This window comes from Macaca mulatta, chromosome 11 (genome assembly GCF_049350105.2).
Source record: "Macaca mulatta isolate MMU2019108-1 chromosome 11, T2T-MMU8v2.0, whole genome shotgun sequence".
In the NCBI taxonomy this organism is placed as follows: Eukaryota; Metazoa; Chordata; class Mammalia; order Primates; family Cercopithecidae; genus Macaca; species Macaca mulatta.
Genome location: NC_133416.1, coordinates 112568674 through 112590831, shown reverse-complemented (window position 1 = coordinate 112590831; position 22158 = coordinate 112568674). Strand labels below are relative to the sequence as shown.

The window sequence follows — 22158 nt, the reverse complement described above, 5'->3', positions numbered from 1 at the left end:
GATTCTCTGCCCACATTTACTCCTCTCAATATCTTTATCCGGGAGGCACAGTACTGGGTTCCAACTCTTACAAGATATACGGTATTTAACATCCTTTAACCTCTTAAGTCAAATGATAACCCTTATGTCAAATAACCCTTATGTCAAATGAGGGTAAGAGAGTATCTTTCTCAAAGGTTATTGTGAAGATTTAAAAAGACAATGTGTAAAAAGACAATGTAAACACTTAACACAAAGCTGGCACATAAAAATAGCACACTAAGTTATTAGACGTCACACTTAATATTTCAATTTTGATATATATTAAATAGAAATTAAAATAATTCCTGCACAGTCACAGAGGTATAAGAATAAAGGAAGATGCGCTACAAAGTAAGTAAATAAGTCTGTGGGGGAATTATTGCCAAATCGCAAAAATAATCCAACAGTGATATTCATTTTGCATCTGTAATACTGCAAATTAAAAGCTGATCCTAAAGATAATTGAGGCTATGTCTCAAACAAATTCTTTCAAGGCTTTGACTAAACCTAAACTTTGCAATAAATTCAGTTCCTTTCTTCAGGGAAAAACATTTCTGTGGCACCATTACTGTTAAAATTATATAAACTGCTTTAGAATCAGAGATTATTAAACCAAAAAATCCTAAACTTAAAAAAAAAGTCTTAACATAGGAAAAACTGCCAACATAGTGTTTTTGATAGAAAAAAAAATAAACAAAAGATTAGTGCCACCATAAACCCATGAAAATGAATGTTTTATTTCAGAGTCAAGCATGAGAATCTATAAGAAAATCTATGTAAATCAAAAAATATTGAGATAGGTCTCAATCAATTCAGTTTATTTTGCCAAGGTTTAGGAAAGCCTGTGACACAGCCTCAGAAGGTCTGGAGAACATGTGTTGAAGGTGCTCAGGCTACAGCTTGGTTTCATATGTTGTGGGGAGACACAAGACGCCAATCGATATCTAGACCATGTACACTGGTTTGGTCCAGGACAACTCAAAGGTGGTGGGGGCATGGGGGGAGGGTTGTTTCCGGGTCACAAGTGGATTCCAAGATTTCCTGGCTGGCAACTGGTTGCAAGAGTTTATTTAAAGATCTGGAATCAATTGATTCCTGGAATTGTCTGAATTTAGAGATTGTGGAGATCAAGGTTTTATTTTGCAATGAAGCTCCTTTAAATGTTTCTTATCAGACTTTAAAAGGTGCCAGGCTGGCACCATATGAAGCTCCTTTAAATGTTTCTTATCAGACTTTAAAAGGTGGCAGGCCAGCACCTTGGGTCATGCCTGTAATTCCAGCACTTTGGGAGGCTGAGGTAGGCAGATCACCTGAGGTCAGGAGTTCAAGACCAGCCTGGCCAACATGGTGAAACCCTGTCTCTACTAAAAAGAAAATACAAAAATTACCTAGGCATGGTGGTGGGCACCTATAATCCCAGCTACTTGGGAGGCTGAGGCAGGAGAATTGCTTGAACCCGGAAGGCAAAGGTTGCATTGAGTTGAGATTGCACCACTGCACTCCAGCCTGGGCAACAGAGCAAGTCTCTGTCTCAAAACAAAAACAAAACAAAACCAAAAAACCAAAAAACAAAAAAAAACTGCCAGACACTAATTCTCTCCTAGATCAGGAAAAAGACCTGGAAAGGAAAGAGAATTTCTCTACAGAATATAGATTTTCCTCTCAAGTGACAACTTTGCTTAGCCATTTCAAAATACGTCAAAGAAATATATTTTGGGATAAAATACTTTGATTTCTTTTTTTTTTTTCTTTTGTTTTTGGAGTCTCATGCTGTCACCCAGGCTGGAGTGTAGTGGTGCCATCTCGGCTCACTGCAACCTCCGCCTCTTGGGTTCAAGCTATTTTCTTGCCTCGGCCTCACGAGTAGCTGGGATTACAAGAGTGCACCACCACACCTGGCTTATCTTTGTATTTTTTAATAGAGACAGGGTTTCACCATGTTGCCCGGGCTGGTCTCAAACTCCTGAGCACAGGCAGTTCAATTGCCTCAGCTTCCCAAAGTGTTAGGATTACAGGCATGAGCCACCACACCCGGCCTGACTTCTTTTAGAGCCTGCTGTCATGTTGGTATCTTATTACCACAAAGAGTCTGCTTTGTCAATCTTATTAAGGTCTGTTTTAATGTTAAATGCTGATCGGTTGTGCCTGAATTTCAAAGGGAAGAGGGTATAATGAGGCATGTCCAATCCCCACTTCCATCAAGGCCTGAACTGGTTTTTCAGGTTAACTTAGGAATGACCTTGGCCAAGAGGAGGGGTCCATTTAATCAGTTGGGGGAGCTTAGAATTTTCAGTTTACATCTAAAAAGAAAATATTATCTTTTTAGCTTTTCTTTTTTATTTTTGTGGAAAAGGATAAAGAATGTGTTTGGGTTTTGCTGTAGTCAGGGGAACGGAGAGCCAGAGGTGAGCCTTTGATTCTGCAAGTCTTACAGAGGAAGAAAACAATGATCATAATGTGGACCATGAGGCCTCGATTTTTTTTTTTTTTTTTTTGAGACAGAGTCTTACTCTGTTGCCCAGGCTGGAGGGCAGTGGCACAATCTCGGCTCACCACAACCTCTGCTTCCTGGGTTCAAGCTATTCTCCTGCCTCAGCCTCCTGAGTAGCTGGGATTACAGGCACCTGTTACAACACCCAGCTAATTTTTTTTGTATTTTTAGTAGAGACAGGGTTTCTCCATGTTGGCTATGCTGGTCTTGAACTCCTGACCTCAAGTGATCCACCCGCCTTGGCCTCCCCAAGTGTTGGGATTACAGACATGAGCCACCACACCCGGCTGAGTCCTCAACATCTAAAGATGAGGGACGATCCAGTACAATCCACAGGAAGAAGAGAGTGGCCAAGGCTGCCCTGCTACATCTCAGGAATGGCAGCAGGGGGATGGGGTAAGAACAGCATGGAATCGGAAGGCAGATGACAGGAGTCGGGTCCCTGCTCCAATGTCTGTCTGACAGTCACTAAATCACTTTGTTTCAGCATCTAGTAAATGAGGACCTACTGGGTCAACAAATGCAGCTAGGAAGGCAAAGCACAGTAATGTGTGTGAAATGAGAAATGAGTTTACAAATGGCCACATGTTGTACATTCAGTGCTTATTTTAATCAGCATCAAGAACTCTCCATCCACTTCACCTTGATTACACCAAGCTATGGGCACCATCAAGGCCCTCTTCCCTGCTGGGCTCACCATTTAACATCCCAGCAGACCCAAGAGAGATGCGTGGTGTCACCATTTAAAACAAAGTCAACAGACCATTCCCTCTGTTCTAAAACAGCCCTCATTTGAAAGGGCATCATCAACAGAATAACTGCAATGGTAGGGGTGGGGCAAAGAAGTCAGAAACACTACATGAAGAGTGTGCGTGCGTGTGTGTGTGTGTGTGTGTGTATGATTGTAAAATGTGCTCCATTTTTTAATAGGGGAGAAAATGTGCATCTTAGAAGCAAGGTAACATGGTGGTTATTCAGAAGCCTGTAACCAGGGTAATGAGAATATGACTCCCTAACACACAACTTCCCAAAAGAAAAAAAAAAAAAAAAGGTTGCAAATGTTGGAAACCCTGAACAAAACTATCAGAGTACCTCAGTATGTAAAATGCAAAGCATAAGTTTATTTGTCCTGCAAAAGTATAAAATCATAGAATGATCAGAAATAAAATTACCCTCACTGCAACCTTTTAATCATACTTCACTTATATATTTATTGTAATTAACCAAATGGCAAACCCTAATCGAAGTAATTATGCAAAAAGTGCTTTGATCAAAATTAGATAGTGGCAAGATCCCATTTGCTTTAAACTGTATCTGTGGTTCGTGTGCTTTATCATTTATTAAACAAATATGTATAATGTTACATCTATTTTTTTCCAGACCACAAGGATACAGCATTCATCCTAATACCACTTCACGTCCTGCCAAACTGTCTCCTTACTGTTTAAACATAACCTTGGTGGGTTAATACAATGGGCCTAGGCCTCAGGAGAAGTAGAAATGAAAAAAAAAGGTAACAGTGTTTCTTGTGGGGAAAAAAACACACCAAAAAATAGAGAGAGACTATTATAATTTGGGGAGAGGGGGTCAAAAGATTTAATGACTATTTCCCAAAACTGTAGAAATGATAATCATAATTTTAAATATCTTCCTAAAAATGGAGAGGGGAAAGGTTTGTTCTCAGGAAAGTATTACATGCAGTTTCAGTAACAAAAAGTGATTGTAAATACAATGTAAGGAAGGACATTTCCATCACTGTTGGTTGTTTACAGTATCACTTCTCACCTTGGCTGTGTTTAGCTTTTACTTTCTACACTTTTGAAGATTTTAACATTTTATTCATGAGTCTCAATGACAGAAGTCTCAATTAATTAAAAATGCATAGCAAACCCAATCCATTCAAACATTCAAAAAACTTAATCTAGTATTGTGGTTTCATCATAAGATATTTGGTCTTTGTCCCTGGTTCCTGGCACAGAGCTCCTAAAACCCCTGGAATTTCCTGAATGATGAGTGACAGAAGCCTCTCTGTGAGGCTTCTAATGAGATGACTCTTGGCCAAGCCCTATATGGCTTCAGGATGGGGGCTGTTTGCTAGAAAGACCAAGCCTTGATTAGAAGCTTGGAACATTGAGCTCCACCCTGCCACCTGCAGAGAGAGAAGAGAGGCTGGAAATTGAGTTAATTACCAGTGGCCAAGGATTTAACCAGTCATGCTTGCGTCTTGGTCCTTTTTTGTGTTGCTGTTACAGAATACCACAGACCAGATAATTTATAAAGAAAATAAAATTTATTTATTATAGTCTATAGGCTGGGAAGTCCAAGATTGAGGGGCCCACATCTGGTGAGGACCTTTATGCTGCTTCATCCCACTTAGGAAGGCAGAAGGGCAAGACAGCAAGAGAGCAAGAAGGGCCAAACTTGCTTTTATAACAACCCACTCTCTCAGTAACCAACCTACTCTCTCAAACACCAACCCACTCTCAATAACCAACCCACTCCATTCGTCCCCCAGTTTACTGATGATTAAACACATTAATCCATTCATGAGAGCAGAGCCCTCAAGCCCTAATCACTTATTAGGCCCTATCTCCCAACACTACTGCATTGGGGATTAAATTTCCAGCACATGCTGGGGAACACATTCAAACCACAGCTCCTATGAAAACCTCAAAATAACTGGATGTATTAGTCTGTTCTCACGCTGCTAATAAAGACATACCCTAGACTGGGTAATTTATAAAGGAAACAGGTTTAATTGACTCACAGTTCCACATGGCTGCGGAGGCCTCACAGTCATGGTGGAAGACAAAGGAGGAGCAATGTCACATCTTACATGGCAGCAGGCAAGAGAGCTTGTGCAGGGCAACTCCCATTTATAAAACCATCAGATCTCATGAGACTTATTCACTACCATGAGAACAGAATGTGGGAACCACCCCCATGATTCAGTTATCTCCATCTGGCCCAGCCCTTGACATGTGGGGATTATTACAATTCAAGGTGAGATTTGGGTGGAGACACAGCCAAACCATATTACTGGATTCAGTGAGCTTCCAGGTTAGTGAAGATATCTATGCACCAGGACTGTGGCATAGCCCAACTCCACTGGGGTCAGAGGCTTCTGCACTTGGGATACTTCCAGACTTCCCCAAGTACCTCTTCCACTGGCTGTTCATTCAGACCCTTTATGATCAAACAGTAAACATGGGGAAAGTATCCTCCTGAGTCCTGTAAGCTATTCTAGCAAATCATTGAGCCTGAGATGATTTGTGAAGACAACCAGATCTATAGCCAAGTTGACAGAAGTGTGGCAACCTGGAAGCCCAATATTTGCAACTAGTGTCTGAAGGGAGGGCAGTCTTGTGGGACCGACCCATTAAACCTGTGGAGGCTGACGCTAACTCCAGGTAGTGTTAGAACTGAATTGAATTGCAGGACACTTGGTGTCGAAGAATTAGGTGTCAGGAAGGGAAAAAAAAAACTTCTCAGATATTCTTTACGTTTCATATAAAAATTGTATTTGTCCTAGTAGTGGCTAAGGTTCTGAACAGTCTTGAAGGGCTTTATGAATCACACCGAGATTGCATCATGCTGTATTTATTTCAGCAAAGAATTATTCATACTCCAGGTATAGAGTTTAATGCATTTTATTATATTCTAATTTTGTCTCATTCCTGAACTACTGAAGAAAAATACTGTCTTGGTTTCCCATGACTACTGTAACAAATTACCACAAACTGGGTGATTTAAACAACAGAAATCTATTCACTCATAGATCTGGAAGCCAGAAGTACAAAATCAAGGTGTCAGCAGATCCACACTCCTTCCAGAGGCCTTAGGGAAGCATCCATTCCATGCCTCTCCTGGCTTCTGGTGCAGCAAGCATTCCTTGCCATTCTTTGGCTTGTGGCCCCATCACTGTCTGCTCCACCTCCATTTTCACATCACCTTCCCTTCTATGTCTGTCTTCTCCTCGTGTCTCTCATAAACACCCTTCTCATTGGATTTAGAGCCTACTCAGATAATCTAGTATAATTTCCTCATCTCAAAATCCATTATTTATTACCTTTGCAAAGATCCTTTATCCAAGTAAGGTTGCATTCACTCACCGCAGAGATGAGAGCATGGACATTGAAGGGGTGGCCTGCCCCTCCACACCTGTGGGTGTTTCTTATTAGGTGGAACGAGGGACTTGAGAAAAGAAATGAGACACAGAGACAAAGTATAGAGAAAGAAAAAGTGGGCCCAGGGGACCGGCGCTCAGCATAGAGAGGACCCATGCCAGCACCGGTCTCTGAGTTCCCTTAGTATTTATTGATAATTATCTTTACCATCTAAGAAAAAAGGAAGTAGCGGGATAATAGGATCATCGTTATAGGATCATCGTTGGGAGAAGGTCAGCAGTAAGACATATGAATAAAGATCTCTGTGACATAAGTTTAAGGAAAAGTGCTGTGCCTTGATATGCATATGCAAACATCTCCATAAACCTTTTTGGTGCATAAAGAGCAGCATTGTGCTAGCAAGTCCCACCTTTCGCCCTAAGGCGGTTTTCTCCTTTCTCAGTAAACAGAACATACAATCGGGTTTTATACCGAGATGTTCCATTGCCCAGCGACAAGCAGGAGACAGATGCTTTTCTCTATCTCAACTGCCAAGAGGCCTTCTTTCCTCTTGTACTAGTCCTCCTCAGCACAGACCCTTCACGGGTGTCAGGCTGGGGGACGATCAGGTCTTTCCCTTCCCTCGAGGCCATATTTCAGACCATCACATGGGGAGAAACCTTGGACAATACCTGGCTTTCCTAGGCAGAGGTCCCTACGACCTTTGGCAGTGTATGTGCCCCTGGGTACTTGAGATTAAGAGAATGGTTATGACTTTTAACCAGCAAGCTGCCTTCAGGCACTTGTTTAACAAAGCACACTCTGCACAGCCCAAAATCCTTTAAACTTTGAGTCACCACAGCACATGTCTCTTGCAAGGACAAGGTTGGGGGTAGGGTCACAGATTAACAGCATCTCAAATACAGAACAAAATGGAGTCTCTTATGTCTACTTCTTTCTATACAGACACAGTAACAGTCTGATCTCTCTTTCTTTTCCCCACAGACATATCTTTTTGGGGGCTACCATTCAACCCACTACACTTTATCTTTGTCCTTCCCTGCCTCCAAAAAATATTATCTTTTAAAATACACAGCAAAATTAATATCTGGAGGGAAACTAAATTTAATATATATATATATCATGCACAACACAAACAGAATTTTATTCCTCGTCCACAAGCCAGCTACAAGATACTGCATCAAGTACATTTTTTTTTTTTTTTTTTTTTTTTTTTTTTGAGACGGAGTCTTGCTCTGCTGCCCAAGCTGGATTGCAGTGGCTCAATCTCGGCTCACTGCAACCTCCGCCTCCCAGGTTCAAGCGATTCTCCTGCCTCAGCCTCCCAAGTAGCTATGACTACAGGCGCATGCCACCACACCCAGCTAATTTTTCATATTTTTAGTAGAGACGGGGTTTCACCATGTTAGCCAAGATGGTCTCGATCTCCTGACCTCATGATCCACCCACCTCTGCCTCCCAAAGTGCTGGGATTACAGGCGTGAGCCACCACGCCCAGCCTGCATTGAGTAATTTTAAGTAGATGGATACAATATCTTGGTTCCTACAGACAGATGGTCCTTCGAAAGCTAATCAGCCTGTCATGTACATTAAAAACTGTGAGTCATACTGTCCAGCCCTTCAGTATTATACAGATTTAAACATCTATTGATGTGAGAGTCTCCTCCCACATGCCAAACTCTATTATGAAGAACATACTTCTATCTTTTAAAAGAAAGAAGGGCCGGGCATGGTGGCTTACACCTGTAATCCTAGCACTTTGGGAGGCCGAGGCGGGCAGATCACGAGGTCAGAAGATCGAGACCATCCTGGCTAACACAGTGGAACTCCGTCTCTACTAAAAATACAAAAACTTAGCCAGGCGAGGTGGTGGGTGCCTGTAGTTCCAGCTACTCGGGAGGCTGAGGCAGGAGAATGGCATGAACCCGGGAGGTGGAGCTTGCAGTGAGCCGAGATCTCACCACTGCGCCCACCTAGCCTGGGCAACAGAGCGAGACTCCATCTCAGGAAAAAAAAAAAAGAAAAGGTCATATACATTTTAGTCTATTAACACCTTTTATGATCACTACACTATATACTCTATAGACTTTATAAAATATACTAGAAATATTCACAAGTACGTGAATTGCTAAGTTACATATTAAGTTATATTCTTCAAACCAAGTGGTGATAATTCACACACACACACTCAAAATTATGTATGTGAAGAATTTATAAAAAAAAAAAAATACTGAAGATTTAAAAAGCACTCTTCTTTCAGCATAAATGATCAGAAACATAAATGCCTATGGCTCTTATGGGAAATAATAATAACATGCAGGAATGTTTTACTCCTTATTTGTTTTAGAAAAGAAACAGTCCCCCTGAGAACTATATAAATATAACTGCAGAAAAATAAACAAAATTCTCTTTAATTTTGACAGCTTGCTATGGCTCTTCTGACCCATAATAGTTATAAAACTATGTCATAGTCTTGGTTTGGCCAAAAGAAATGGAACAACTTCTCACTACTTCATCCAAAGCAATGCTTGTTTTTCAGAGTACAATACAAAAAATACAGATTCATAAGTGATTTCTTCAAATAATGGAGGAAAGAAATTCAGGTCAATGTGTCCTAGAAATACAAAATTATGTCAATGAAAATGGAAGCTCTTATAGAAAATCTCGTTTTTATAGGTCGCCCTTGTTGAGTAGTGCTAGAGTTTGGTTTATTTGTCCTCTCCAAATCTCATGGGGGTGGGGTCTAATGGGAGGTGTCTGGGCCATAGCAGCAGATCCTTCATGAATGGCTGGTGGTAAAGAGTGAGCTCTAACTGTATTCGTTTCCATGAGAGCTGGCTGGTCGTTAGCAAGAGCCTGGCACCTCCCTCTCTTCTCTCTACTGCTTCCACTCTTGCCATGTGATCTCTGCACACTATGGCTCCCTTTTACGTTCTGCTATGAATGATAGCAGCCTGAAGCCCTCAGCAGAAGCAGACGCTGGTGCCATGCTTCTTGTACAGGCTGCAGAACCATGAGTCAAATATACCTCTTTTCTTTATCAATTACCCTGTCTCAGGTATTCCTTTATAGCAACACAAAAATGAACTAAGACAAGTAGCTCTACTTGAGGCAAGTAAAAACCAAAAAATGGCCGGGTGCAGTGACCCACACCTGTAATCCCAGCACTCTGGGAGGCCAAGGCGGGTGGATCACCTGAGGTCAGGAATTTGTGACCAGTTTGGCCAACATAATGAAATCCCATCTCCACTAAAAATACAAAACTAGCCGGGTGTGGTGGTGCGTGCCTGTAATCCCAGCCACTCAGGAGGCCGAGGAAGGAAAATCTCTCGAACCTGGGAGGTGGAGGTTGCATTGAGCTGAGATCACACCACTGCACTCCATCCTGGGTGACATAGCAAGACTCTGTCTCAAAAATAAATAAACAAACCAAAAATAAATGCAGCCATATAAAAAGTACAGGCATAAGTTAGTGCACTGACATTTAGCTGATATACTAAAATTTAAGTCATGTCTATATGGAGCTGTAAAGGCTCATGGTAAACTGCCTTTGCTGAATTATAAATAATGAGAGAAATTTAATATAACTGATTCTATTTTGCTTTGCTTTTAAATAGGTTTTTTTCCTGTTCTGACATGGAAGCCAAGATAACTACAAGAGGAATTTAGTTTATAGTTACACTTTGAAGCAAGGAAAACTGACCCCCACCCCCCACGCCCCCATCCTTGTTCAAAGATCAAAGCTGCATTCATATGGCAAGGTTAAAATTATGGTAGGGGCTTAAGCTTTACTAAAAAATAGGCATAAACAATGACCCCGCTATTGTTTAGCACGCTTTCCTATAAGTTGCCTACTGCCCTAGAGTCATGTAACCAGGGGTTACAAGATTTCCAACTTCCCCAAATACTCCTATAGATAACATCAGTATCGTGAAACCTAAAGACCTGGTCTTTCAGATATTTTTCAGGTTTCACATTTTAGTAGATCAAGAGATGCCACCTGGTTCTGAGAACCAGCCTTTTCCTGGGAACTGACTTTACTGCCCAAAGATGTTGTAGATGCCCCTATAACCTCATCCCTAGCCAACCAGTTATTCCAATTCCCCAGTAACCCCCTGCCTATCAAAGTCCCCTTAAGAAACCCTAGCCTCCGAATTCTCAGGGAGACAGGTTTGAGAAATTTCTCACTGTTCTCCTCACTTGGTCAGCCCTGCAATTATTAAACTCTTTCTTTGCCACAAAAACTGCTGCTCTCATTGTTTATTTGTTTGTTTTTTGTTTGCTTGTTTCTTTTTTTTCTCTTGAGAAGGGATCTTGCTCTGTCACCCAAGCTGCTCACTGCAGCCTTGCTTGCAACCCTCCTGGGTTCAAGCATTTGTCCCACTTCAGCCTCCCAAGTAGCTGGGATTACAGGCGCGCGCCACCACACCTGGCTAATTTTTGTATTTATAGTAGAGATGGGGTTTCGCCATGTTGGCCAGGCTGATCTCAAACTCCTGACCTCAGGTGATCCGCCTGCCTCAGCCTCCCAAAGTGCTGGGATTACAGGTGTGAGCCACCACGCCCAGCCCTCATTGGTTTTGTTTGGGGCAGTGGGCAAAAAGAAGCTACTGGCTGTGACAATGGCAGAAACGAATGACTCACTTTGGATGCCTTTATGAACCATTCACATGGTTGTACCATCAATTCTGGGGAGACAGAGCAAGCGAATGATGCACAGAGCTTCTTGGTTCTGTCTCACCAGTGACGACTACCTGAGCAGAGGGGTCTCCAAACCCCTCTTTATTCATCATCACTTCAAACATGCTACAGTCAAGTATGCTGACCACCTGTCCCTTACTATCTTACTTGTAGAGTGAGTAGCAGCCTCCTTCCAGTTACCGAAGCTCTAACAGTTTAGTTTTTACTTCTCCCTCTTCCTTCATCCCACATCTGCAGGCTCTCTTTTTTTTTTTTTTTTTTTGAGACGGAGTCTCGCTCTGTCGCCCAGGCTGGAGTGCAGTGGCCGGGTCTCAGCTCACTGCAAGCTCCGCCTCCCGGGTTCCCGCCATTCTCCTGCCTCAGCCTCCGGAGTAGCTGGGACTACAGGCGCCGCCACCTCGCCCGGCTAGTTTTTTGTATTTTTAGTAGAGACGGGGTTTCACCGTGTTAGCCAGGATGGTCTCGATCTCCTGACCTTGTGATCCGCCCGTCTCGGCCTCCCAAAGTGCTGGGATTACAGGCTTGAGCCACCGCGCCCGGCCTATCTGCAGGCTCTCTTTAGCTCAACTGTCTTCCCCGTCTCTGTGACCTCAACGCTTCTGCCCCTCCAGGGCCCACAGTCATGATCCAGGCCCTCAGCACTTCTCTGAGCACAGACAGCAGCTGTGAATGATGCCACTTCTGTATGTACACGCCTTCAGTGGCTCACGCCTTCCTTCTACACCAGCTGTGTACTGGCACTTACACAGTACCAGTGTGAGTACTTACGATATACGAGTCACTGGTCTAAACACTTTACACACATTAACTCACTCAATCTACAGTAGGCTCTCTTATTACACCCCCATTTTATGGTCAAGGAACCTAAGGAACAGACAGCCTCGGCAAGTTGCCCAAGGTCATACAAATGATGAATGGCAAATGTAGTATTTGTACTTGGCCTTTTTGCCTGCAGAGCCCACTCTCAACTCTGTGGCCTCAGTGCCTCTCTGTCTTCCTCGTCCCGTATCCTAACCATTCCTTCTTCCCAATACCCTGCAACCAATGTGAACGACTACATCCAATCAGGCTTGACTTCTTATTACCCTGAAATGCGCCAAGCCCATTTCTGTCTCTAGGACTTCCTACAGCACTAAAAATGACGTGCCTTCCATTTTCTGCTATCCAAATCTTACCTATTCTTCAAAGCCAAATAAAGTTCCACTTCCTCCACGCAGGTTTCCCTGACTTCCTGAGGTTTTATTTTCTTCCCTCAATTGCTACATCAGTACAGTATGCCCACACCAACTCAGGACTTCATTTTGTATCTTTTTTGTTTCTCAAATATGGTCATTCATTCAACAAATGTATTTTAAGAAGGAAGAAATCCATTAAAAATGTAGACACTGGTCTAGAGGCTGAGGATACAGCTGTAAACAAAATGTATAGGCTTTCATGAGGCCTCCATTTGGGGGAGGGGAAAGGAGACAAGAAATAAACATAGTATCAGCTCTCCAGCAAAAAAAAGTGTTTCACACAGAGAAAACAAGAGTGAGTTCAGCATGTTTAAATAGAAAGAAGGATGGTACACAGTTGTGGGGAAAGGGGAGTAGTGCAAGATAAAAATGTTTGATGATATCAACAAAATTTTGTATTATTTTTATATTATTTCCCCCACAAATCTTGAACTAAAGGTAAACACAGTTGTATCATTTCAATACTACCAAACCATTTACAGATGTTAATTAAGGCTGGACCAATACAGCTACCTCAAAAGAATGCAATTATCTAGCTAATTGAGGACAAGGACATAACTAATCTAAATAATTGGACCCAAAAGGATTGTATTAACTCCCTGGGGTACACTGACAAAATAGGGTAAATAATTATCAAGCTCCTTCCCCTCTGACTATTGTTACATAAACAGCAGGAAAACTATTATGGAAACATTCTCACAATAAATTGCCTGCAAAGTTAAGATCAGTTGCCAGTTACATATCTCTGGCAGAAAAAACTCAACTAACCAATTTAACCAAATATCATGAGCTGAATATGTCTGAGATAACTCCCACTGCAAATAATATCTACAGCTTTTAGCCTGCATTAAAATAGGCTACTGTAGATATGGGGAACTATCAAACTTTTAAGGGATTTTCTGGTTTACATAAGAAGGAATTTCTGATTTATATTACAAAGACTTGCTTCATAGTCTGTATGTATGTGACCATATAAAAGGGAATGACTGACCTGCTGTGCATCATTAACTCAGAATGCAAGGTTGGTCATTTCTCTGCCTAGTCAGGAGATATGCTCGGGGGAAAAACAAGCAAGTAGAGAATCTGACTGCAGAGAAAGAGCGAGAGTGAGCGAGAGTGCAAAAGCTCCCTGCCTTATAACAAATGTGACTTTAAAATGAACTATTAAATCCAGATGTTTCTCTATAATTTGGGGTCTAGACTCCAGACTATGCAGAAAAAAACTGCTGCATTCTTTATGTAGTTGTACGTTGGGAAAAATCAAATTCCTACCTTGAGAGAGTGATCAAATCAAAATGTGAAAGTAGAGAGCTTTTGTGTACTCAAAATGCCTCTCACAATTCCATCTAGGTCGACAGCTCAACTCCTCTAGGAGGACTTCTCTGATTAAACTGTGTCATTCAACATCTCCTGAAAACTTGGAGGTCCAGATTATATTCTATTATCCACTGCTTTGCAGTGATTCTCAATTGCTTAATCTTCCTACCTAGACTACCAATTTCTCAAGAGCAACAAAGTTTGACTTCATTCTACAAACATCCACTGCTGACCACCCCAGCGTTGCCCTAGAAGTTCCCAGCAGAGGAGGTCCCACGTACGGGTGGACGATGTGTAAGCTTACAGTTATTAATAGAAACGTACTCTAGGGGCAAGTCTACCCAGAATTATCAAGGGGCCAATTCATCTCACTTCTCCTTATGGCCACTTGACCCTTTTACTCCATACCAGTTTCTCCACGCATCAGGCATACGGAACCCACTTTACTCAAGTACGTTACTGCATATCGATCTGTCATGTTAACCAAGTCCCTCAGACAAAAGCCAAGAGAGGCAGCTGTCCTGCTAGCTCAGGGAAAGGGGAAACAATTATCTGGTTTACCTGAATAACTCAAGAAGTAAAACAGGGCTTAGAATGGAGATTTCAGATTTAGGGGTATTTATAATAATATATTAATGCATGAAAAAAGATGTGCCATGTTCTCATAGAAAAATATTCAAGGAAAACCACTTTGCCTTCAAAATGGTGATAATAATAATATTATTACATAGTAATAATTACAGTTTACAGAGTGCTTTCACATTATTTTTGAGTTTCACATAACACTTATGAAACAAGATACACCCAATTATTCCCATTATATAAACAAAGAAACCAAAGTTTAAAAAAAGTAACCTGAAACACCCACAATAATGCAATCAGCCCAGCACCAAACCTAAGCTTAAGCTCACTGTCCAGACTCTTAAGTTCAGCACTCTTTCCACAATCTCTTTGGACATTTTTTTTTTCTGAAAAGTTGAAGTATGGCTACTGAATTCTAAGACTCCTAGGACATATCAGAAGTTGTGCACTGTAAATAGCTAGAAGAGAAGGACAACATCTCTTTAACATGTTTCGTATTGCTAAGGTTCAGGCCTCCAAGTGTGCAGCTTGGTCAACAGTGTAATTGACACGGATGCCCAAGCTCAGGACTGGAAGAGATTTTTAGTACCTTTGCATGGTGGTTTATTTTTCTTTACATCTCTCATCCTGATATATTTCCTCTCTGAACCTAAACTCCTACCACCAACTGACAACATTTCAAAATAACAATGACCAAATCCCAAAGTCGGCTAGGTGGACTCACAGGCAAGGAAATGTTTGGGAATGGCTTCTCCAAGACAATAGCAGATCCATCAAAGAGGTGATGCAATAACTCCCTGCTCATCATGTTGTCTCCTGCATGATTTGAGTCTGCATTCACTATCCTTCTCTCCTCTGAACAAAAAGTAATTTTTGGCCAAGAGCACGCTGGAGGAGAGAATAGCATGCTCTCACATGCACTGTCCCTCACAAACAAAAGTGAGACTGCTCCTCAAACTACTCTTTCAGTAGTTTTTTTTTTTTTCAATATGACTTCCCTTTAGGTGATAAGGGATGTGCTCCCAGGGGGAAACAAAAGTCAATCAAATATTCACAAAGAGAATCGTATTTCCCCAAGAAATCGTATTTTCCCCCCCAAATTTGATTTTCACATTAACATTTTAGAGCTAGCTCATCATACCTTACTATCTTTCTATTATTATTATTATTATTTTAGATGGAGCAGAGTTTCACTCTTGTTGCCCAGGCTGGAGTGCAATGGTGTGATCTGGGATCACTGCAACCTCCACCTCCCAGGTTCAAGCAATTCTCGTGCCTCAGCCTCCCAAGTAGCTGGGATTACAGGCAGGCGCCACCACACCCGGCTAATTTTGTATTTTTAGTAGAGACTGGGTTTCACCATGTTGGTCAGGCTGGTCTCGAATTCCTGACCTCAGGTGATCCACCCACCCTGGCCTCCCAAAGTGCTGGGATTACAGGCATGAGTCACTGTGCCTGGTCCATCATTCTGATTTTCATTTGGCAATGGTAGCCCCTCTCCATCCCTAAAACTGACAAGCAGTTCATTAATAAATCAAAATGTACATGCATGAAACTAGCCTCGTTTTAAGGGAAATCTGTTACAAATCCTTCCTACAATTTTTTTTAATGTGGATAATTTTTCTTAACCTTTTTTAAAGTAGGCTGTACATGCAGTGGATGGCATAGGGCCACAGTACCTAGTGGACTGAGACACAATTTGAGTGCAGGGTGTAGCCTTGACACTGTTTCATACACGCAGAGCTTTCTGGCCACAGGCAGGTTTGAAGCCAGTCTGCCCTCATTAGCATAAGGCGCTAAGCTAACCTTCCCCACTGTTACATGTATCTAAAAAATTCGCTCTCCTGTGGCTCTCTGCATTATCACCAGGACAGGATTTAATTCAAGATGGTAACGGTTAACTCTAAGTCATAAACTTTTCAACAAATCGCTACCTGGGTTCATTCATATCTCTAGGACTAGAATTGCACATATGGTTAGCCCTTTCTCTTGAAGCGGAATATTCCCGGTGTGTGGCAACAACGGCAGCCAAGGAGGAAACACAAACTTGGCCAAGTACTGAGCAGATTGCCACATCCGATTTCATTATGTGAAAGTCAAAATAAACTGTAAAATAAATAAATAAGTCTTGAGTCTAAAACTACATTTTTTACCGGCGTCTGGGTTAAGGGATGCGACAGGCCCAAGGTTACAAAGCCATTGCCAGGGCCTCCACAGCCGCCTAGGAAATACTGCAGCCTCCGACTGCTGTTTGCATTTGCTGGTTAGGCTAGGATGTGGCATCAGATTTATTTCAATTGGAGGAGATAGGAGCTCTTTATCCAAAAGGACACTGAAATAGGTCAGCAGCTATTACTCAAAACAGATCCAGGCTACCTTAAATCCGGAGACAAAAGCAGGGTGAAATAGAAGGGTGAGTTTTGGAAAAAGTCACTTGACACAAAGCCTCGCTGGCCCGGGGAAGCTAGAAGACCTTGCCTGCCAATCAACAAAATGAAGTGGTATAAAAAGAAGTTTCGATTTGTGTGTGTGTTTGTCTGTGAGTTTTTAATGAAAAGTATCTTTAATCTGTTAATAATAAAGCTCTGTCTCACATATGTAAAACATCCTTACTGCTGCAGCTTCTCAGAGGAATCCTAAGAGCAGCCCAGCCGGTCTTAGGCATCGCGGCAGACACGGATGCGTTTTTGCAGCTCTGTTTCCAGTTCTCCCTAACCCCACTCCCACTCCCCGCTTTCTGCCCCACCACCACTGCCCGAAAAGTCCTGTCTTGCTCTGCTGCACTTTTCCAGGTGCAGCGCCTGGGTTCCGAGGAGCTGGGGAGAGGCCTGGAGGAGCAAGTGTGGGAAGTGGGGGAGCGGCCGGGGGCCACGTCCGGGAATCCTCTCCCCCAGGAGGGCGCCGAGCCCCACCGGCTGCAGGGGAGCCCCGGCGGCTGCAAAGGAGCCCCCGACAGTCCTCCCCGCGCTCCCTCGGCAGAGATGCCCCGCAGGCTCGTCTGCTCTAGGCGCGACCGCCCCCGCGTGGGGGACTTGCCACGCTTTCGGTCTTTCCAGAAACGGGAGGTCTGCTCCTGTCCCGAAAATGGGGACGGGAACAGGGGGGCTGCGCGCCCCCCACCCAAGATCCCTGCACCCTTCCTTCCCGCCGCCTCTCCAGCCCGCCCCCGCCGGCCCCCGCTCCCGCCGTGCTCACCTCTGCCCGCGCCCGCGCTTGTGGCGGTGGAGTTCCCGCAGCCCATCGCGCAGCCGGCCGGGGAAGCCGCGCTCCCGGGCTTGCGGCCGCGGGTCTTGGGGGCGGAGACCCAGACGAAAGGCGGCGCGCCCCGAGCGGGAGGCTGACGGGGCAGGGAACCGAGTGGAGGCCGCCCCCTCCCACAGCCGAGGGACGCGGCCCGTGGCGCGGCGGGCTGCGGGCTGCAGGGCGGAAACCACCCGGCACCCCTCGCCCCCGCCCCGCCCCGCCAGGGGACCCGCCGGACCCACCCATCGCCCCGGCAACCTCGCACTGGCCAATCCCCAGCCTCCTGCTCGTTTCGCGGTCGGACATTGGTCGTCGTTACGAGGGGCGGGAGTTTAAAGTGGGTTCTGGGGCGAGGGCGCGGTAAGGGGCGTGGCCGGTGCGGCGGGGCGGGAGTGCCCACCTGCCCACCCTCAGCATCCTTCTTGCCTTGTTTTTGCTTTTCTTTCCTCACTTCCCCTCCCTGCCCCAGGATGTGGGGAGGAGAGGAAGTAGCAGGGGGCATCTGTTTTCCTCACAGTGGACGCCCAATAAATGCTATTGACTGAATGATGTTCAGGTCTGAAGCCAAAACCGAAATCCCCAGCTGCTTTAACAGAAGGCCAACGCAGCTCTGTTCCCCATACGCACCGCCTGGCAAAAGACGTAAGTTCTTTACCACATTGGTCATATTGACCTATTCCTCTTTAAAACAAATGTCTGCAACGATTTCGATAACTTGGATTCAGGACCTCCTCTCTGATAAATGAGAGAACTGTGGATGGGCACGGTGCTGTACGTTTCAACCTAGTAGTTGGGCCAGCGTTATTGGAGTCAGACTATCTGAATTACAGTCTTCGTTCTGCCCCGTGATAGCTGTGTGACCTCAGGAAAGTAACTTAACCCACTGGGTACATCCATTGTTTCACCTATAAAATGACAATAACTCAGGTACATACAAAGTACCTAACAAAGTTCCCTATCTTCAGTAAATATCAAATATTATCATTATTATTATTATTAACTCTAATAGAAGTGAATACAAATTCCTTAAAGGGAAAGATTATCTGATTTTTCATAGCGTCCTCCAGGCTCGTAATACAGACTCACTAAATGTTTTGTGAGGTGACTTCAAGCCAGGAATTAAAGCTCCATTTTAAATTCACTTAATATTTGTAAGGAGCCTAGCCTGTGCCAAGTCCTTTGTTAAGTTCCAGGGTTACAAACATGTGGGAGACAGTCTAACCAGGCAGATAGATTATAACAAATTAATTACGATATAGCAGGAATGTTAACAGAGGAATACAGCTGCCACAGAGTCCCAGAGGATGCTGAGATGCTGGTTAAAAGACTTGCCTAAGGCCAGGCACGGTGGCTTACACCTGTAAACCCAGCACTTTGGGAGGCCGAGGCAGGCAGATCATGAGGTCAGGAGTTCGAGACCAGCCTAACATGGTGAAACCCTGTCTCTACTAAAAATACAAAGATTAGCCAGGTGTGGTGGCACATGCCTGTAATCCCAGCTAATCAAGAGATTGAGGCAGGAGAGTCACTTGAACCTGGGAGGTGGAGGTTGCAGTGGGCCGAGATGGCGCCACTGCACTCCAGCCTGGGTGATAGAGCGAGACTCTGTCTCAAAAAAACAAGCAAACAAACAAACAAACAAACAGGCTTTCCTAAAACCATACTGTTGTGTTTACATAAAAATCTGAACCAGAATCAAGGACTTGGCAGATTTTTGAACATGACCTTTGAGGCAATGGTGGGTTCTATCATTCAGGATGCAAAATATACAGCATTCTCCATTTGAAAATTAACTATGTTAGCCATGTGCTGAGAGGTTAATTAATTCTTGGATAAATAAAGGCATTTTTAGTTGCCTTCTAGAAGTACTGCTTCTCTACCTTGGCCTGTGCTGTCTTGGTTCAGTGTCTATCCAATACAAATCCAGAATTGGGGAAAGGGGACTATCAAGTAGCCAAAAGATATACTCCTGCTTATTTCTGTGTTGACACTAGACTCCAGCCTTAGGACACTTGTAAGAGACAGAGAACGGACCTTGACACCTAGAAACTGGCCTAGAAGCTGTGATACTCAATAGCTGGACCTTTGCATTCTCCTGTTAAACACAGCTGTATAGAACACCAATATCGCACAAGGCCACTCTATGAATTATGAAATGAGACCAAAAACCAAGGCCATTCAGTAATCATGTCTAAGTGCTGACAAAAACAAGGTCATTGTGCAAACCCCCAAAACACCAAACATCTCCCCATCCTGCCTGATATGATTGTCTGCTGCTGCTTTACCAGTTATGGTTTTAGCCCTGTTCTAGTCTTCCTGCCTAGAGATGAGGTTCATTAAGAATCTCTAATCATAGAATTATCCCTGCTTTCTGACAATATCCAATGTAGAAAACAAACAAACAAAAAAAAGTCCTGCTTCCTTAAATCCCAACCAAAATTACCTATTATGAACCTAAATCCTATAAATTCTTTTCTAACACTCACTTACTGAGATACCTCATGGTTCCTCGTGGTGTGCATTCTGCGTTACAATGTTACAGATTATGTGATCTATCGATTATTTCAACAAGCACTATTGAGTATCACCTTAAGAGCTCCAGCCATGAGAAATTACCTGTTGGGTACCATGTACACTGTTTGGGTGACGGTTACACTAAAAGCCCAGACTTCACCACAACCCAATATACCTGTGTAGCAAAAATGCACTTGTACCCCCAATCTATTTATAAGTGCCAGCCACTCTTCTAAATGTTTGAGAGACAGCAGTGAACAAGACAGAGAGGAAAAATCAAGTGGGAGGAGATACATCAAAACAAATACAATGAGATAATTTTAGATACAAGTGCAACAGGAAAAAAATAAGTCACTGGAATAGGAGACTGGGGTAGAGGGAGAGGTGCTATTCTAGATACAAGGTTGGTGCAAATGTAATCACAATTTTTGCAATTACTTTTAATGGCAAAAACTGCAATTACTTTTGCACTAACCTAATAGGATGGTCACAGAAGGCCCTCTGAAGAAAGGATATTTTCGTGGAGGTCTGGTTGATGTAAAGAAATCAGATATTGGCCAGGCGCAGTGGCTCACACGTGTAATCCCAGCACTTTGGGAGGCCAAGAATGGCGGACTACAAGGTCAGGAGATCGAGACCATCCTGTCTAACATGGTGAAACCCTGTCTCTACTAAAAATACAAAAAAATTGCCAGGCGTGGTGGCAGGCGCCTGTAGTCCCAGCTACTGCAGAGGCTGAGGCAGGAGAATGGCATGAACCCTGAAGGCGGAGCTTGCAGTGAGCCGAGATTGCGCCACTGCACTCCAGCCTGGGTGAAGAGTGAGACTCTGTCTCAAAAAAAAAAAAAAAGAAAGAAAGAAAGAAAAAAAAGAAATCAGACATGAGAAGATCCAAGGAAAGAGGATTCCAGGCAAAGAGAATGACAAGAACAGGAGCCCTGAGACAGGAATGTGCTGGGTGTGTCTCATAAACAGGAGGAGAAAATAATAAAGCCAGAATTTAAAGGCCGATCTGTGGAGTAGAGATGGGGAGGGTGTGGATTTCAGAGAGGGAGGTCAGAACATACACCTTGGAAAGGAGTTAAAATTTTATTCAAAGGGCAAGCAAGGTCATTTGGTGAGACAGAGTATGAAAAGTTCCTAGTAAAATGTCAGGCATATAGTAAGTACACAATAAATGTTAGTCCTCTTCCTAATGTGGAATGAAATAGCAAGTCTATGCCCCCTTTTTCCTTTTTAGGAATTTTAGTTTATAGACAACAGTTAATTGCATGTCAATGTTTTTAAAAACAACTAGTCAAAAGAAAATCATTAATACATGCCTCATTTCCTGAGTGGTCAATTTTAGCTTCTTTCCCTGTGTCAGTTAGATCACACCACTTAGCTGTTGTTTTCATTCTTCCAACCAGAACTGATCTGGCGTGAAGGAGAGAGAAGAGGTGTATGAGTAATATTCTTCTGACAAGAAAAAGAAAGCAAGAGGTAGGAGAATATAAACCTGAGTAAGTCCAAGTTTTCATGATTTTTCTTCCTATAAAGGGCTCCCTACAGAAAGTTTGGCAGCCTAGATTTTCTTTTTGCTTTTCTCTTTTTCCTTGTTGACATGCTGCAGGATGGCTGCCTCAGCACCCAGTAGCAAGTTCATACATAACCATACCCACCAACAGAAAAGAGAAAAAAGGCTCTTCCCCACACTGTGTCACTTTAAAAAAAAAAACAAAAACGGAGTTTCACTCTTGCTACCCAGGCAGGCTGGAGTGCAGTGGCGGGATCTTGGCTTACTGCAACCTCTGCCTCCCGGTTTCAAGTGATTCTCCTGCCTCAGCCTCTCCAGTAGCTGGGATTACAGGTACGTGCCACGCCCGGCTAATGTTGTATTTTTAGTAGAGATGGGGTTTCACCATGTTGGCCAGGGTGGTCTTGAACT

General features: G+C 43.4%; 1 protein-coding gene and 1 long non-coding RNA gene across 4 annotated transcripts in view; one reads left to right on the top strand and one right to left on the bottom strand.

The window, feature by feature from the left end:
• C11H12orf75 (chromosome 11 C12orf75 homolog) overlaps positions 1 to 18234 on the bottom strand; it is a 41889-nt gene extending 23655 nt beyond the window's left edge. The window contains exon 1 of one of the 3 annotated variants that reach the window (XM_077954843.1): positions 17670 to 18234. In XM_077954843.1, coding sequence (XP_077810969.1) covers positions 17670 to 18219 — 550 coding nt within the window. In that variant the 5' untranslated portion in view covers positions 18220 to 18234. Of the gene's footprint in view, positions 1 to 5279; positions 5305 to 17669 lie in introns of those variants that run through there. The other 2 variants (XM_015152666.3, XM_077954844.1) reach the window with 2 other exon arrangements.
• On the top strand, positions 18208 to 21954 carry LOC144333008 (uncharacterized). The gene is made up of 2 exons (XR_013401302.1): positions 18208 to 18359; positions 21641 to 21954. It is a non-coding gene; the product is annotated as an uncharacterized LOC144333008 (long non-coding RNA).
• Positions 21955 to 22158: the final 204 nt, after the last annotated feature.